This window comes from Eleginops maclovinus, chromosome 10 (assembly GCF_036324505.1).
Source record: "Eleginops maclovinus isolate JMC-PN-2008 ecotype Puerto Natales chromosome 10, JC_Emac_rtc_rv5, whole genome shotgun sequence".
In the NCBI taxonomy this organism is placed as follows: domain Eukaryota; kingdom Metazoa; phylum Chordata; class Actinopteri; order Perciformes; family Eleginopidae; genus Eleginops; species Eleginops maclovinus.
In genome coordinates this window covers 12,274,361-12,291,461 of record NC_086358.1, presented here as the reverse complement: position 1 = coordinate 12,291,461, position 17,101 = coordinate 12,274,361, and the positions used below count along the sequence as shown (strand labels likewise).

At 37.8% G+C, this 17,101-nt stretch overlaps 1 protein-coding gene across 1 annotated transcript; it reads right to left on the bottom strand.

The window, feature by feature from the left end:
• Positions 1-473: 473 nt before the first annotated feature.
• LOC134871392 (cerebellar degeneration-related protein 2-like) lies at positions 474-9,225 on the bottom strand. The gene is made up of 6 exons (XM_063894166.1): positions 8,934-9,225; positions 8,054-8,166; positions 6,313-6,461; positions 5,936-6,106; positions 3,728-3,941; positions 474-2,959 (listed from the first exon to the last, which is right to left on the bottom strand). Exons 1-6 carry the CDS (start codon positions 9,013-9,015, stop codon positions 2,315-2,317), a joined length of 1,374 nt encoding a protein of 457 aa, XP_063750236.1. The 5' UTR covers positions 9,016-9,225; the 3' UTR covers positions 474-2,314.
• Between the last annotated feature and the right edge of the window lie 7,876 nt (positions 9,226-17,101).

Below are 17,101 nucleotides of genomic sequence, written 5' to 3'. Positions count from 1 at the left end.
TTTGCATTTTATACATTGCACCAATATTAAACCCATGTAAAATCTATATTACTTGGTGATTACACTTATTACACACAAATACCCCCCATTACAATAATTTGACACCCAAATTATACATGTTACACTATTATTACACCTATATTACATTGTCCCATGTAACACCATAATGAAATAGTTATTTTACACATGGACACAGCCTGTTACAAATATTTAGACAAGATCAAATTTCCTTGTTTTTAATTGTTTGCTATAATTTTTGAGCTGCCAACGCAACACCTTTTCCCACGAGGTTTGGAAACTTAACATTTTGAATTTTAACTGCTAATGATATATGAGGTTTTATTTCCAGGATGAGGAAAAAACGTATTACATGATTCTCGAAGTGGATTTCTTATCATGTTTGAGTTTATCTGTATGAGTAATATTTTATCATATTTTCCAACAGATTAACAGCACTAATAAAGACACAGATGTGGTGCTTGCTTCATGTTTTATAGCTCAGGCATAAACCACGAGGGCCACTCATGAAACAGGTAAAAACACATCGTACATACTGCAGAATATTCAGCACGCTTGTTTATAACTACATTTCACAGACATGTAAAGTGACAGAACAACAATAATGATGTGCATTTTCTAAAGTGCATCTCAATGTGATTTTACAGTATACAAAGTGTGAGTCTTGATCTTAATAAGGAAAAAAGCAAAACAGTGCAGCTGAGAAAAGTCTCTAAATCAAAACAGGTTTTTGTGATATTCAACATACTAGGAGGCCGTTACATTGTCAAGTACATCGAGTTAGTCTTTTGGTAAACCTCAGAACTTCCCTTTAATAATACATTCAATCACAGTCTCTCAACCTATTGTACAATAATAACCAAGTATCATTTTAAGAAATGAATGTTACATTAAAAATGAATCACCAACTTCTAATAGAATAAACTCCTTCATCAAATCAACATCTCTGGTCACTCTTATGGCAAAACTATCACCAAGAAAGGTACCTTTATTTTCTCTCTTTTGTTGTTGTAAAGAAAAATAAAATAAAAAAAGTTGACATTTGATAACAGGAAACAAATCAAACAGCAGATACAGCAATAACATTTTAATCTATGGATCTGTCATCTATATGATCGTTTTTAAGGGGGTTCCTGGAAAAGAGCTGTTTAATTTGGGACTAATCACTGGGAGAGTTATGGGAAATATACAAGTTCAACTGAGTTTATAATTAAAATTGAGTTTTAATTTATATTTGTATTATAATGTATCAAACCTTAAGGTAAAAACTATGTGACATGTTAACGCTGGGTCTGAACAGGGCCAACGTGGCACTTGTACTGATGAGCGTACGGAGCTTTATAGTGAAATTCAGGCTCCATCAAGTGGTCCGCATCATAACTTCACTATTTTGCGAAATATGTGTAAAATAATAAACAATAGAATTCACAGATTTCAATGACTAAAATACGAACTAGCATTTAGAGATGAAACAACTGGTTTAATTAGCTCATCAAAACAAAATAAATCAAAAACAATTTAGAGCATCGGTTATTTTTCTTTAAGCGACAAACTTTCACAGACTGATTCCAGCTCTTCAAAGGTTAATACCTGATGGTTTTCTACTCCTATCGAGATAATTAAATGTATGTTTGGTTCTTTGGACTGTTGCTTAGACATAAGTCGTTTGTTGACCTCATTGTTCTTTTGGAACTTATTATGGGCTATAGTATAATAAACGATTAACTTAAAAAGACTACAAATTAATCAGTTATTGAAAATGTTTTTATTTGCAGCCCTAAAGCCCTTTGATATCTTAACAGGAATTGAAAGAAAGACATTTACTGAACTTTATTTCCCAGATACCTATTTGTTTGATTTATTTCAACCTGTCAATTTCTCCATAATTAGCTTCTCAATAACATCTTAAGTCTTTTCCAGGAACCTTTATGTGATTTTACATCTTTCTGGCAAACTGTAAGAAATTATGGGACCCTGTAGAATAACATGTCACCGAAACAGTTCATGAAAATAAGACCCAGAAATGATTTCCTCAGGAGCTTGTTTTTGCAAAGTGAGGTAGAGTGAGTGCACAGTGGAGACGGCAGGCAGCGTGAAGCAGGCACTGGTGTTTCTGTGCTGAATGAGCCACAGAGCTGGTGACGTTTGGCCTTCCTGTTCCTGCATCACTCTCATCTTAACCCGCTTTGCATGGCAACTGCCATTTCTGGGCAAAAAACATACATTTGCTATTCTAGGAGTGTACATCTGGAAGACAATAATTTAATCTTGCAGCAGATCTTTTTAATAGTAAGAGCTACTTATGCAAATTAGGCAGCACCTCACCCACCGAGGCTCTCCCTCTGTTCTCAACCAGGTCCTCTTTGGTTTTTTGAATGCGAGAGAAAATTTCCCTAAAAAGTTCCTTGTACTCCGGCTGGTTAAAGTCATCTTCAAAGTCTGTAAGAGTGGGACAAGCAGCAGCAAGGCATGCAGTCTGGATGGACTTATTCGTCTGCCCATCCTCCTCTTCCATCTCCTCCTCCTCCAGCTCCTGCTGCTGCTGCTGCTCCTGCTGCCGTTCCTGCTGCCCCAGGGGGCAGCGTCGCAGCAGCTCGTCATACTTCACCTGCAAGGCACTGTACTGGGCGTCCACCTCGTTTAGTAGCGAGATGCCGCGGTACTTCACCACCTCGGCTCGGCGCACGCAGGAACACTCGTGGTCGTACACCCTGTTGGGTGTCTGCGCCGTCCTCACCAGCCGCTCACTGTCCCAGGACTTCAGCGCCCAGGGGCTCTTGGATGCAGCTGCACCGTCCTCACTCTCCTCCTCCGGGTTGAGGAACATAGAGTTGGGCAGCAGGCTGTGGATGTTGTCCGGGCGGCTGGATCTCGTGGAGGAATCCGATTTCCAGAGCTGACGAAGCTCCTCCGCCTCACGCTCCAGCTCAGCCACTCTGGCCTGGAACAGAAAGAGGAGAGAGACATGTTGTTTCATAAAGACTTAAGATTGAGTCATGGGTGCAATTTGACACTAATGTAAAAGTGTCCTATGTGGAAATAAGTTGACAAAACTAAGCGCAGTGCAGCAGAAAGTTTCCAACTAGGATATTGAATCTTATGGCTGTGTTAGGCCATTGTAGGTAAAAGAAAAAACAAGAGAACACCAAACAGAGAGGAGAACATCCAGAGAAAAAAACGGATATCTGAGATTAAAGTTAGAAAAAAGATTAGGTTTGTCCAATTTAAGGTGTAAAGTAAAGTGAAGCGCCGTTGTTCCTTGATAAAAAACAAAACAAGTTTTCTTTCTTAGGAAAATATTTCTCTCCGCTGGCTCCTTAAATGAATTGAAAGCTTTTCAATGTTCCAAATACATCCTCGTAGAATAAACCTTTCATATGACAGTATTAAATCCAGGTAGATTTACAATGAAGTAGCCTTCAAAAGTGAGCTATGGTTTCTAATTTATGAAAAAGAAAAAAATGTTCATAACTAGTGGCTAAATCCAGTGAGAAAGTCACCATGCCAATGGCCCTACAAGCCTCCTTCTAAAACCATTTCCCTTTTTTTTGTTAGCTGCCGGTTTTACAGAGTGTTACGGGATATGTTTTATATAATATCCTCTAGGTTTCGAAACTTTGTAATCAAACGTAAAAGAAGTCCAGACCAACACAAATCCCACGCTGCTGTGTAAAGTGTAAAGAGATGAACATATTTTCCTCATACATACCTTACAGCCCTCCATCCCTGCCAGCTGATGCTCCAGCGCTGCATTCTCACCGGCCAGCAGCTCGGCCTCGCGCTCCGACTGCTCCCTCCGAGCACGCTCACCCGCGAACTGAGTCTGGAGGCTGCGCAGGGATTGCCGTAGTGACGCCTGCTCCTCCTCGTGCCACGACATGTCGGGGGACTCGAGGCCATCTGAGGGTTCGTCGTAGTCGTACCTGCAGAGAGACACAGACATAACAGTTTTTGTACCCTTTCATTTGTGATGGTTTCAACACTCAGTAACATACACATCTAGAGTAATCCAAAAGCTTTTCAAGAACTAGATTTCTTCATACTTAGATGAAAATAGTTTCAACATAACTAAGACTCCACAGATATAATCAGATAAAGATGATATGGTTAAAATCTTCATAGTAAGCAGGTTGACCCTGAGTGGTGATGTTTTATCAGCAGTTTTTATATTTCCTTATATTCTAGGCAGTCTGATAATTGATTTTCTCTTTAGTGAAAGTGAAAGGTGACAGGAAGTTCCCCGTGGGCAATCAATGTCCACATGTGACAAAGGTCATGTTCAAACTAGTAGATGAATTATGTGGCGTTAAAAATGGTGCTGGGTATTTGAATGAATTAAATAATGCGTTTTTTGAGTTTTTTTGAGTTTTTCCAACTTATTTTAACTGTATTTACTTAAAATGTATTTTCTCTGCAAACATTTTTTAAACATTAATGAAGACAGTTACAAAACAAATATAGAAACAAACCAGAAACTATTTTAAAGTATGTTCACATTTATAAAGTCTGGTAAATTGATTATTTTCAGCTCAATTCAATGAGATACCTGCTTTTTTAATTGTCTTTTAATTACAACTAAGTATAAGTGTTTTTTGGCTAAAATATACCATACCAATGCAGATGTGAAACAACAAAAACAGGATACGCAAGGCAATAAAAACAACCCCTAGGAATAAAAAAGCAGGGTCATCAAGAACTAATCAGCTAAGTAGATTAGAAATCAGCTGAAGAATCACTCTCGGAGAGATATTGAGACAGTGTGTTCAGCTGGAAGACTTCGACCTCCTTCCTTCCAACCTCATCCAGCTCAGACCTGTTGTGTTTATCAGTGAGATTTACCTCCGACTGACCTGGATGTTTTGAAGGGGCAGACTAAACCCAGGCCGTAATTGCACCTGTCACACAACCACATGATGGTGCAGGCCGAGCGGGAGTGAACGCAGCACGAAACATTCTGACCTGCTGTGAGGCAGACATGGTTGACTGCCAGCAAGGAAGATTAGCACAAAGAGGAAGAGCTAAAGCCAAGAGGATTTTCTGCTTCCATCTTGAGGCTTACAAAGAGCTTCTGGATCAGTGACAACGCATTTAAGATTGAATTTTCTCAACCAGGTTAAGAAATAAGTTACTGTTGAAGTTCTTATAATGGTTATTTCATTTTTTCATATTTAAAAAACACATTTTAAGGCCTCCTCCAATACAACGACAAGAGAAAATAGAGCTGAGTCCTTCCCACACTAGGATACATAAAATATTACGTAATTATTAAATATTGACATTGTAACTGCAAGTCCATTAATAAGCAGCTATTTCAATGAAGTGTCTTCAAGGGGCAGATATGAGAGGGATATCAATGTTTTTTAAATAATAATAAAATTATACTACTAATAATAATAATAATAATAATAAGTGCATTTCCCAAATAATATTCCTATAAATCGCTTGTTTTCTTCAAATGCCAAATACATCAAACATACAATAGGTATAAAAGTTGCAAATCCTAACATTTACAAAGATACATCCAGAGAATGTTTTCCATCTTTGCTTGATGAATCCATTGAACGATATATCCTATAATATGTGTATGTTCTATAATTGTTATATGGTTTGAGTCCTATTTTTTTGCTGCCTTTTTATAGAAGATATTTAACAGGCTTTTTCTCGTCAAATAAATGCTAAAGTCTATTCATTTTCTGCCTAGCAACAAGTAGTCAGAGCAACTTATTATCACAGAACTAAACTCATTTAGAATTGTTGCAACTTATTGACTTTAGTTTAATCTCTTCAACATAGAAAAATAGTTTCAAGAGTCCATCAAAAGTTATATGAGCCAAAAGTGAGGTCAAAGAGGGGAAAGCAGCAATGTGTCCACTAACTGAGCACCAATGATGTAAATACAGTATTTGGGTGTCCTCACCTGAGTGTGTTTTGCAGCTCTTTCAGGCAGGACACACTCTGAGTGCTGCGGGGCAAACACTTCTCCCTGAGCGGACGCTTCAGAGGCTGAGCAGGACTCAGCTTCAGCTTTTCCACCTGATGCTGCAGCTCCTCCACCTGCGTCTGCAGCTGCTCCACCGTCTCTGCCAGCCTGCAGGGAAAACACAAACACAGCTATGTAAGGTACCTGACACAGAGGTCTCACACCATATTAGGAGTACATGTTATACTTTTAAAGCACGTACAAAGTACCTAAACTGAAATTACACAATTTCCATCTTTTCAAGACTTTGTACAACCCTGTTTTTTATAATAAATTGGGAAATCTGAAACAGATATTCCACATCTCAGTCTTACCCCTGGATCTTCTGCTGAGCTGTCCTGTTGTCCTGAACCAGTTTGTGGTTGCTGTGCTCCAGCTCTCGGGATGACACGTCCAGCTGCTCGTACACTTTGGCATGCTGATCGTTGACCTGACGGAGGAGGTCCACCTGCTTGGTCAGGTACTGCAAGAGAGACAGAGGGCACGAGTTAGAGATATTTCTTTGATAACAAAACATCTAGTGTGTATTGTATTAACTTAATTGACATTATATCGCACACAATTAAAAAACAATAAAAACATACAAACAAAAGGACAATCCAAGAAAGAAACATTTTTTTTTTGTCCTTTTTTTACGACTAATTTACTGATGCCCGATTTTACTGAAAATGATTATCTTTATCATTTTAAATTACTCAATATTTTCTAATGATTAAAATGGTGCTATATTTAATGGGAACAAACCTCTAATATTATTGTTATTGTAATTATTATTATTATTAATAAGAAAATGTATAATAATAATAATAATAATAATAGTAATTATAATAATAATAGGACTTTAAGCTGCTTAATTTGGTATTTAAACTAGCGCAACAGCCAAGAAATAAAAATGCTGCCTAAAGGACATGTAATTAGAGAATCACAGTAACGCCTGAATGTCTCCTAATCAGTGGCTCTTTAGAGTCACATTTTCCTTAAGAACAAGTTATCTTATCAGCTGTGGCAGCAAGGACACTTTGAACCTTCTTTCATTTAATCTGCGTACTGGAAATAAACACACAGAAAAAACAGTGTACGTCTACTTCACAGCTCAGGGTCAGACTGCACACGCACTAACAGTCAATGAATAACACGTGTGTACAGTACGGTAAAGTTTAACAGTTTGGATATATTTTTGAAGATTATTTATGTGGATGCATTAGATGCCTTTCAGTTCCAGTAAAGCAGGTAAATACTTTCAACACAGGTAGTGATCTATAATCAAACATTTGACGTCACAAGTATCCAGCACAGGTCTTAAGAGATTAGCTGTCAGCAGAGACAGAGAAGGATTTAGTGTCACACAGACTTCACTCAAGGAAATTAAAACCCTGCCTTAAATCAGGAAATCTGTAAAAAGCTAAACATTGAATTTCTGTGATTCAGTTTCAGAACACCTAGGCTAATGATTTACTGGAAATCCTGCATGAACCTTCCTTATTTTCTTTTCACAACAAGACAGAGAGATAGACAGGATTCAAGCTTTGCTCTTCAACAACAAAAGACGTGTGCAAATGTTTTCTTCCTTTAAATAGAGGTGTATTGCTATTGTAATCGAATGTGCCATTTGGCTGTGCATAATTATAATCCATAACAAAAAAATCACTTCAATTCTTGCATTATAATACACTAACTCGATACAATTTGTAGTTTTGCAGGTCATTCTCTGAAGCTGCATACACAAGCCCAAGTAAACCTCCTACAGTTAGTTTTAGCAGCCTGAAAGAAATGGATGGAAACTAATGTCCTCTTCATACCCAGTCAAAATTACGCCCTTGTACAGCAGCATGTGTATTTTTCTTTAAGGACAATTTGAAGCCTTTGTGTTGCAAAATAATTCAGTGATTGTACAATTTAATATATTTTGACCAGGATATTCCCATTAAGATTGAATGTAATATTGCACAGCAACCATGAACACTTTTTCCTAGGCCAACCATCTAATTCACAGTATATCAGGGTCCTTGGATGGCTGAGCCCCACAGGTAAGACAGGTGACACGCATCTCTTTACCTCGATCTCCTGCAGTTGCTCCTGGTTGGTGGAGTACATCTGCTGCAGCCCTTGTTCCAGCTCCCTGTTTCGTTCCAGGAGACTCTTCCCGAGCTCGGCTGCCAGCTGCAGGTCTGCAGGAGGGACAGAGAGGAACCACCAGGGGTTGATCAGTGCTCTTATACCAATATACCTATGTCCAATCCGTTGTGTCTCACTGATGGAGACATGAGGACTTCTCTGTACAGGCATCTTTGTGAGGATTTGTTGTTGTTAGAAGGAATCCAGCTACCAACTTTTAAAAATGTGTTCCATGTAGTTCTTTATGAAGTGAATACTCAAGTTGTTTGATGAGTTAATAAAAAAAAGCTAATCTTTACCTAACCCTTACAATTACCCAACCCCCTTTTTAATTATTTAATCTACTGTTAAAAATAATCCCAATTACGGAGTCTAGATTACCCAATTACGGTGTAAGGGAATATCACACACACACATTCTTCAGCTTCAGTGTAAAAGAATGAAAAGGAGGGAATGAACTAGGTCCAAGGCAAAAGGTAGACCTTTCTCTTTTTTACTTTGCCGCATATGTGAATGTCCTGCTGACTACTGCCTTTTCCTGCAGTCTGTCAAGGTGCTTAATTTCTACTAAAACATATTTTAGACTAAATGAAAACCACTGACTGGAAATGTTAGAGGTTATACGTTCAGAAAATCACATAGAATATCTTAAACATGTAACCTCCTGTGCACCTGCAAGGTTTAATAGTGAGTTTAAAATAAGGTACATCCGTCTATATTACAGCTTTAATATCCCTATTTATGCAAATCCATTTACTACTATGCAATGATTACTCTGTTTCAATAGTGTTCACAGACAAAGACTGAAAGGAAATTGTACCATGTTCAAGGTCTTGCTTGTCGTACCACGGTTCCTCCTCCTTAATCTCAAATTCTTGCTCCACAATCATGTCTGTCAACATCTTCACGGTCTAAATCAGTCACACAGTTTGAGGATTAATCCGCTTTTTAAACATTGCAGAGGCAGAGTTTTACAAACGGTGATAAACGGTGTAGTCCGTTTCCTTCCTGCTGATGACTGCACGCTTGCAACCGGCACCGGTGTGCGCTCATCTCTGGACAGACAGACAGACCGCTCTGGTGCTGCGTTGTAAACCCGTTTCCGGTTTACACTTCAAAATAAAAGCAGTCAATGCATCTTTTTGACAGGTGAGAGCCGACTGGTCACGTGGACCAAGCCCCACCTGCTGGTAGCATATCTGGTATATATACATTGTGGTTTTCCCCACCAAGTGCTGCTAGTTGAATTAGAAAAGTTGTACAAACACATCAGTGCTCACTGCTCACCAGAATATTGTTGAAAACCAAACCTCTGGTAAAAAGAATCCAATTCAACATGGAGTGGTTCTCCTGGTATACATGCCTGCTATCTTGATGGTGAAACAAAACACTTTGAGGATAGGCCTGTTTCTGCTTTCTGATGATTTATTAACATGAAAGCCGCAGGACAAAGTGCACACAATCGGAGCCAGATTTCTGAGAGTAGACAGGTATGTGTCCAGTAAGAATCTCACTTGTGTTCAAATATGAGAAATGTGAAAGTGCTATATCAATATCCGGTTTGCGGCGTAGCCTAGTTGCCGCACCATTTTTTCACCACTACATAGAAAACAGACACATTTACTGAAGAAAAGTGATTGTGAAAAACTTTAGAAAACCTGAGAGGAAAAGTCAATGGGGAACAAATAAAAGGGTTTAGTTTGTCAAGTCATAGCAGGCATATTTTAAACACTCAATAATTAGCCAACCTTTATACCGTATACATACTGGTTACACACTGTAACAAAGAGTATAACTGGTAACAATAAACTAAATTATCAATATACGTCTTACAAAATGATTGCTTGGAAAAATACAAGCAATTCAGTTTTTAATAGCCAGCATTTTTGGGGGGGGTTTAACAAGATGTGCAAATACTCAAATATGAAGCGGTGTGGATCACTAAGCTTAAAATAATACCACAGAACTTCTTGGTTTCTTTCACAAAGGTTAATTGTGAGCTTTTATTTTGAAAATATATGGTGTAGTTTCCGGTGTAGACCAGTGTTTCTCGGTGAGTTGACCGTGACTTTATACACCTGCTAATATGGTTGGTTCCTCCCTTATGAACCGCAGCCCAGTGTCCCTGTGACCACAACAACAGTTGTTATCAAATGTCTAGGAACAATGCTTTGTATTTCGAACAAACGATGCAAGTAAAATGTTTATTTAAGCCAAATCTCTTAACTATCATCTTCAATTAAATACACTTTAAGTATAAAAAGTACAAATACTTCTTTAGAAGACTTCAGAGGGATATTATATTGTAAAAATGTGATTTATTTTTATTGCTTTCATTGTTATCTGACCCAGTTATTTCAAATCCATACCAGATATTCTTACAGTGGAGAGAATGGACATACCATTCTTTATTGGATTATACCCTAGCCCTGCTTCTAGAGACAATATAGTGACTATTTTCTTTATCAAAACATAAAGGTATGTATATTTTTAAGAAGAAATTCAGAAGCTTATTTTTTTCATCACAAGCTCACTTTGAATGAATAACTTTTTCTCACAGCATTTGGCAAATTTTAGATCAGTCTTCACCAAAAAACCTTGGGAGGGACCTAAACATTTTTTCTCATTTGTTTATAAAAATATTGACATGACATAGAATTTGTACATACATTTCTTACTTAGTGAAGTTATACAATTCTGAATTGATTTGTCATTTAATTTTGAATTAAACAACAGTTTTTTTTTATTAAACCTATTCATGTAACATAGGTGGTGTTCTCCAATCCAAAAAAAGAAAGTGTCCTTGTCCAGTGTAGTCTTACAACGCTGCATTGATTTGGAGTGATTGGGTCACATGACACAGAAGCACTTGAACATAAATTACACTTTCACTTTTAAAGAAATGCTGAATTTTATAACATTATTCTTTCAAAATGAAAAAGAAAAGTCTATTCTACTTGTCCAGTGTAGTAATTCAATCTATAATCATCCAAAAACTGAGATTGAAGCATGTATACTCAAATATAGCTTTTATGTTTTGTTGCTGCTCGTTTGGGAGTTTCAGACATTTTTTTAATTTTTATCTCAGGAACAAAATAAAAGTACTCAACCATTTGTGTTTTGGGTAAGATCAAAGTACAATCTTAAAAGCCTTTCCATTAAAAGTCCAATTGTAATGAATATAACTTGCAAGCTGCATTATGGTGATTTGTTTTTCCACCAGTAGGTGGCAGTGTAGTCTAATTGGGCTCAATTCCCTGTACAACTCAACATTCCCAACAAAAAGTCTGCATTTTATTCAAACAAAAAAGACACTTACTTACAGTAAATGTTTCATTTGAACACAAAAGAAAAAAAAACATGAAACTGACGTGTTTTTAAAATTATTTTTATTATAATAAATGAACAGAAAGTCCACAGTGTATTCATTCACAGATTTAGATTTCTGTTTTGTTATCAGACAGAGACAGATGAATAAATTCTTCATGGTGGATGTTTTCTCTGAGAAACATCCTGCCAGCTAATGATAAATGATAAGCCGCTCTGCACCCCGGAGGATGATGATGATGGGTACAGCCTTACCCCATCATTCTTTTTCCCTTAATTCACACAAAACGTCCTTCTGTTGGCTGCCTAGCAGAGATGTATTGTATGTGTGTGTGGTGGTGTTTATTTATAATGATATTGATATACCTCTAATTGTATTATTGACCAAAAGCATGTGATCTTCTGGAAAAACTCTCTTTAAAATGTTTGTACCCAGCCTCAGGGATTTTCTCCCTGTTATTTATTTTCATGTTCAAGGCATGCTGATTTTTTTTAGAAAGATTTCAAGTGTAACCAGAATATTTATATCACAAAAGTAATAACTTCATAATTATAAATAAATAGTCACAGGCAAGTTGTCCTTTGTCAATTTCGAAAGATACATGTTGCAATCGAGAAATCAAGAATAAAGGGATACTTTCTGTCTTAGCCTCCATGAACTTTCTAAAAAATGTAACACAATAAAGACTGATTAAAAATTCATTCGAACATATATTCAGACAACCAAAGGCACAGTCAGCTTCTGGTTTGTATTTTTTATAGTGAACTCCTTAGGTAGATATAACAATAAAATTCCAAATTAAATTGGTCCATGGCAACACCCAAATGAGAAACATATTGCTCTGCGTGCTGCCTAAGAGCCTTAGTAGCCAGGGGCAAAGCACCAGACATTGTGTCCTTTAACCGAGGACACAAAGACCTTCGTCTACATCTATTTATAGCACATGGTTCTGTGCAGTGTTCTCTGATGTAAATGAATTTAAACTACTTATCAGTGCTGTTAATCAATAGACTCAATGATTACTGAGCTGGAACATTGGATCTGTGGCTTCTTTTAATTGCATCGGTATCCAAGCTAGCAGTAATGCTCGATGGATGTCTGTCAAGTTGTCCACCACTTTTGTCTAGACCAAAATAGCTTAATAATATGGGATGGCTTGCCATGGCATTTTTGTATGGTCATTCTAAGTTGCCAGAGGACGATATACTTACTGATGCATTCAGTGTTCACATGTACAGTACATCTGTCTTATCCTTTTAATGCCACCATGAGGTTTAAATTTGTGATCTCAATTTTGGAACAAACATTTATCTCTTAAATAAATTCTTCTTAAAGTCTTTGTCTTTCCTCAATGGAAGTTAAACAAATATTTGCAGAATTAATGACATTCCTATTTTCCTCAGCTGTACTTTATGTTTAGACCTAATAAGCAAATGTTAGTATGCTTACACGCTAAGCTAATGAAGGTAATACCTGCTAAACATCAGCATGTTAGCATTGTCATTGTAAGCTTTGTCAGCTTAACATTTAGGCCAAGACAGCTGCTGGGCCTGAAAACAGCTTCACAGAGATGATAGTAATTTTGATAATAGTTCAGTAGTTCATATTAAGTCGGGATAGAATATTATATAAGTATGTCAGTATTTGTCACAGATTTTTATCTCTCTTATTCTGCTAAGCGAGTCTACTAGCCAGCACATTTTTTAAATTAACAATGTCCATGTGCGTAATGATAAATGCAATTAAGTCATCATTTTTACTACTGCTGAATTAAAGTGTCAGATTGCTAAGTAAGCTAACCAGGAAGCTGAGTCCCAACAGGCAAGCTGTTTGTGTTTGTGTTTGATGCCACAGTTACATCTCAATAACCGACCGATCCTCAGGCAAATTATCCAGCCAGGTTGAGAATTAGCTGCTGTAACATCACCAACTCTAAGGATTCTTAGCTCCATCCCTCTCATCTCATATGTGCTCTCCCCTTTTTGTGCTCCACCCTCAGTGTGTTTCCTCTCTTCCTCCGCCACCCTCCAGATTTCTCCATCTCTTAACTGCTGCTGTCAGTGAGATGAGAGAAAAAGCAGAGCAGGAAGCAAGACACTGCTTCTCAGTGATAAAAAAAAACAACTGTGATCTTTTCTCTGTAGAATCAACTCTCTGAGTGCGTTTCTCCCTAATCTACGCTTACATGTGGCCTTTCTGCTTTTGTTGATGCTGTATTGCCTTTTCATTTTGGATTTCACAGGGTGTGAAATGCCCAATGACAGAATGGGACCCCATGCTCCCTTTAAGCCCTCCTTTTATTTTATCTCTAGAAGTGTGTTTCAGATGCAAAGCAAGGTGTTTAATCATGTTTTCCTTGTGGCAGCAAAGGCATCTAACAGCAGCATAATAAAGGGTTTGCTAGAAGAAGCAAGTCAGATAAACTAGGAGAGGAAATTGAAATATTAAAGAGGAGGGGGCAAGCAAACAGGATGATTACCACTGTGCTCACCAACCAATTCACACATTCCTCTTCTTCCCTGCAGCGATTTGGGTTAGCGGCTGTGATCTCTCTGCCATAGCGTGGAAGCATTGACATTAATAGCAGGAGCGACTGGTAATGAGTCATTAAAAAAAGAGAGATTTGGAGCTTTACTGATCCGTTTCCATACCAACTGTCTTAGCTGTGGGGACTGGATCCTCTCGATGTTTGGGAGGGGGGGGCTGGAGATGTGTGTAATGGGATTTGAAGGAAGTGCTTCTGGGTAGAGCATCAACACACAGTACATATGACAAAACCTCTGACTGTGTGCGTGCGCTTGTTTTAAGTTAATCTTCAAAGCTCGTGCAAAAAATCCATCCTGACAGGCAGAGAGCAGAGAGCCATCTGCGATTTAAATTGTATTTGACTGATTCTCGTCCTTTTTCTTCCTCCATTGCCTTTTGTTCTGGACATGTACACAACAACCAGTCAAAGATTGGTAGACATGCCTCGCATTGAGAGGCGTTGCCATGACAACCAGGCGTTTGCAAAAAAATCAGCACGATGCCAACTCTCATCCAGGATCACATATGGGCTTGCGTGGGGAGTAAATAAGAGAGACAAAGATGCTGGCAGAAGCAAAGAGGAACACATGCTGTATACTTTATGTGCGTTCATGATATTACACTTTTATTTCCCCAGTTCGACCCTGTTTACACGCTGAACGCAATAAACTGAAAATTAGGAATGATAGATATTGGAAGAGAGAGACTCAGAGAGAGAACTAAAGAAAGATGATGATGATGATGATGATGATAGATAAGATAAGTTGGATTTGGGTTAAAGATAGCAAACTGTTATCACTGAAACTGACATCAAAGGCATTGTTGGCATAGGGGAAAGTATGAAAAAAGAAAAGTTTAATTTCACAACTAATCTCCAGCCCTTAGGCCCGTGGGTAAAACAAAACTCTGTGAAGTAGATGAATTTAGCTAATCTCTCTCGCACAGCTTCAGGGGATCACAGAGGCACAGGGATAGAAAATTACTCTGGTGCCTGGTTTGGCGCTTACATTTTATGAAACAGGGTCATCTCATTTCTGTCATATACTGAGCATAGATTATTGTATGTCCATGTAAGTGGTATCCAAGATAAAAACTAGCAGGACACTTGAAATGTAATTTGGATTCACTCCAAAATGCCATGGGTTCTTCCTTGGCCCGTACAACACCTTTTAAATCAGTTGGATTCAAATCTGCCAGTAGTTCTCTGCTATCCTGCTTTTAAACGGACAAACTAAACAGCAACTGAACCAAAAACATAACTTTCTTGTCGGAGTATAATAATTAGTCTGAGAGGAAGAAACAAGTCCGCATTAACAGGTTGAAGAGAATGACAGACAACTGTCTCCTGCTCAGATTTTCTCACTGAATGAGAAGAGATGTGGCTGATGTTGCATCAAAACACATTGCTGATACAGCAGACAGGAGGGGTGATGGATGGGACTTAGTTTGGGAACCAGAGGGTTGCCGATTCAAGTCCCTGATTGGACATACTTTGGAGTGTAAACTGGTACTACTGTGAGAGGTTTTAGTTTGCCTATTCGATCTCCTGAGCAACGGAGTACATTGTGTGACAGATAAAAAAGAATTTGATTTGAATGCTCCATTACCATTTCCTTGGTTTCTGAATGTGTGTATATGTATCTGGCCTGTCTCCAATTTCAAAAAAACTATTCAGTTAGGAGGTGAATTGAATTGCATAATATTCATCAATAATTAAAGTATTTTTCTCATTTATTGGAGATATTCTAAAGACATCAATGTTGGTTCATCCACCACTTTGCCCCACACTTATGTGATTGGAAACCCACACAATGTTATGACGTTTTATGGATGAATTGTCCAAGAAAATTCATCTATGTTTTTGCTGAACACAGCACCATGCTGTGATTGCATTTTTGTGGATCTGATCAGTTTAAGGACACACGCAAACAATCCGGAAAAAGCTGAGCTGACCACTTCTCTCCAGCAGTGCAGTCCAACTGCTGAGTGAAGACTAAACGTCCTGGCTCTGTTTTTATCTTTTCTGATCTGAAATGCTCGTCCTTGGATCAGTTTCAAATGCATCACTTTCAAGCAAAGCACTCAGGCCATTTCGTCAACAGCAATAATCAAAATATGTGTTTTTCTGGACCAGTTTTCGTCACCATCATCCAAAATCTTTGCTCTGCCGATTATATTTCACAGCCAGTTCCTGCTTTGGATGTTTCCCCTTAAAGCGGATTATGTTTAGCAGTTATACAAACAGGAGCTGCACCAATAAGAAAAATTTACAAATGGGCAACATTAGTAGTTTCAGAAGTGGTTTTAATTATTGAACATGGACATTTTTGCCCTGACTCACAGCAGTTTGGCCCATTGCATCTCACTTCTCAGTCTATATTTACAACATTAACAGCAAAAACAACCACCTAAAGGTTCCCTATTATAATATTATAATATTTTCAACAATATATTATAGGTCTCAGATATATACAAAACATGTCTCTGAAGTGTTGGGCTCGAAATACCAAACAGATCATGCATTGTAGCATGCCATATACCCCTCTGTTACAGCAAAGTTTCAAAAGTGCTGATTCTGTGTAGCTTTAAATGCTAATGAGCTGCTGCTGGCCATGCCCCTCTGCGAAGTGGTTGGTTTGAAGTAAACACAATGGTGCTCTAGGAGGAGATTCAGGTAATAAGGTGAGCAGGTGTTACCTCTGTTGGTTATTTACTAATGGTTGCACAACCCAAAAGAACATTGTGTCATCACAAAGTGGCCAGAATCTGATCAGCTCATTTTCAGACAGGTTTTTGTATCGATGGATCAGGACAAAAACAGGGAGAACTTTTTTTTCCTGAAACTTCTATGCCAAAAGTTTAAAACAATCCCAAATGTAAAAGGGCAACTAGATACAGGCACAATATAACACATGCAGTATCAAAGTTGCACTAACAGTACTGCTCTAATGTCACAAATCAAACATAAAACACATTGATGTCTTAAAGGTGTATACTTTTAAACCTATACAGGCTTGTGTAGCTTATTCCCACCAAATAAGTGTTTTTAACGTTATTTAGATGTTTTAAGCTGCAGTTAGTAAAGAAAATATATAGAAATAATGAATTTAATTATGATTGAGCTTTTTTTTACT

What these genes read in the sequence shown, in the direction of transcription:
- LOC134871392 (XM_063894166.1), bottom strand. Translation starts at nt 9,015, where the DNA reads ATGTTGACAGACATGATTGTGGAGCAAGAATTTGAGATTAAGGAGGAG. An exon ending in AGCAACTGCAGGAGATCGAG is followed by an intron (nt 6,462 to 8,053) that starts GTAAAGAGATGC and finishes TCTCTCTTGCAG; the next exon opens with TACCTGACCAAGCAGGTGGA. An exon ending in CAGGGATGGAGGGCTGTAAG is followed by an intron (nt 2,960 to 3,727) that starts GTATGTATGAGG and finishes TTTCTGTTCCAG; the next exon opens with GCCAGAGTGGCTGAGCTGGA.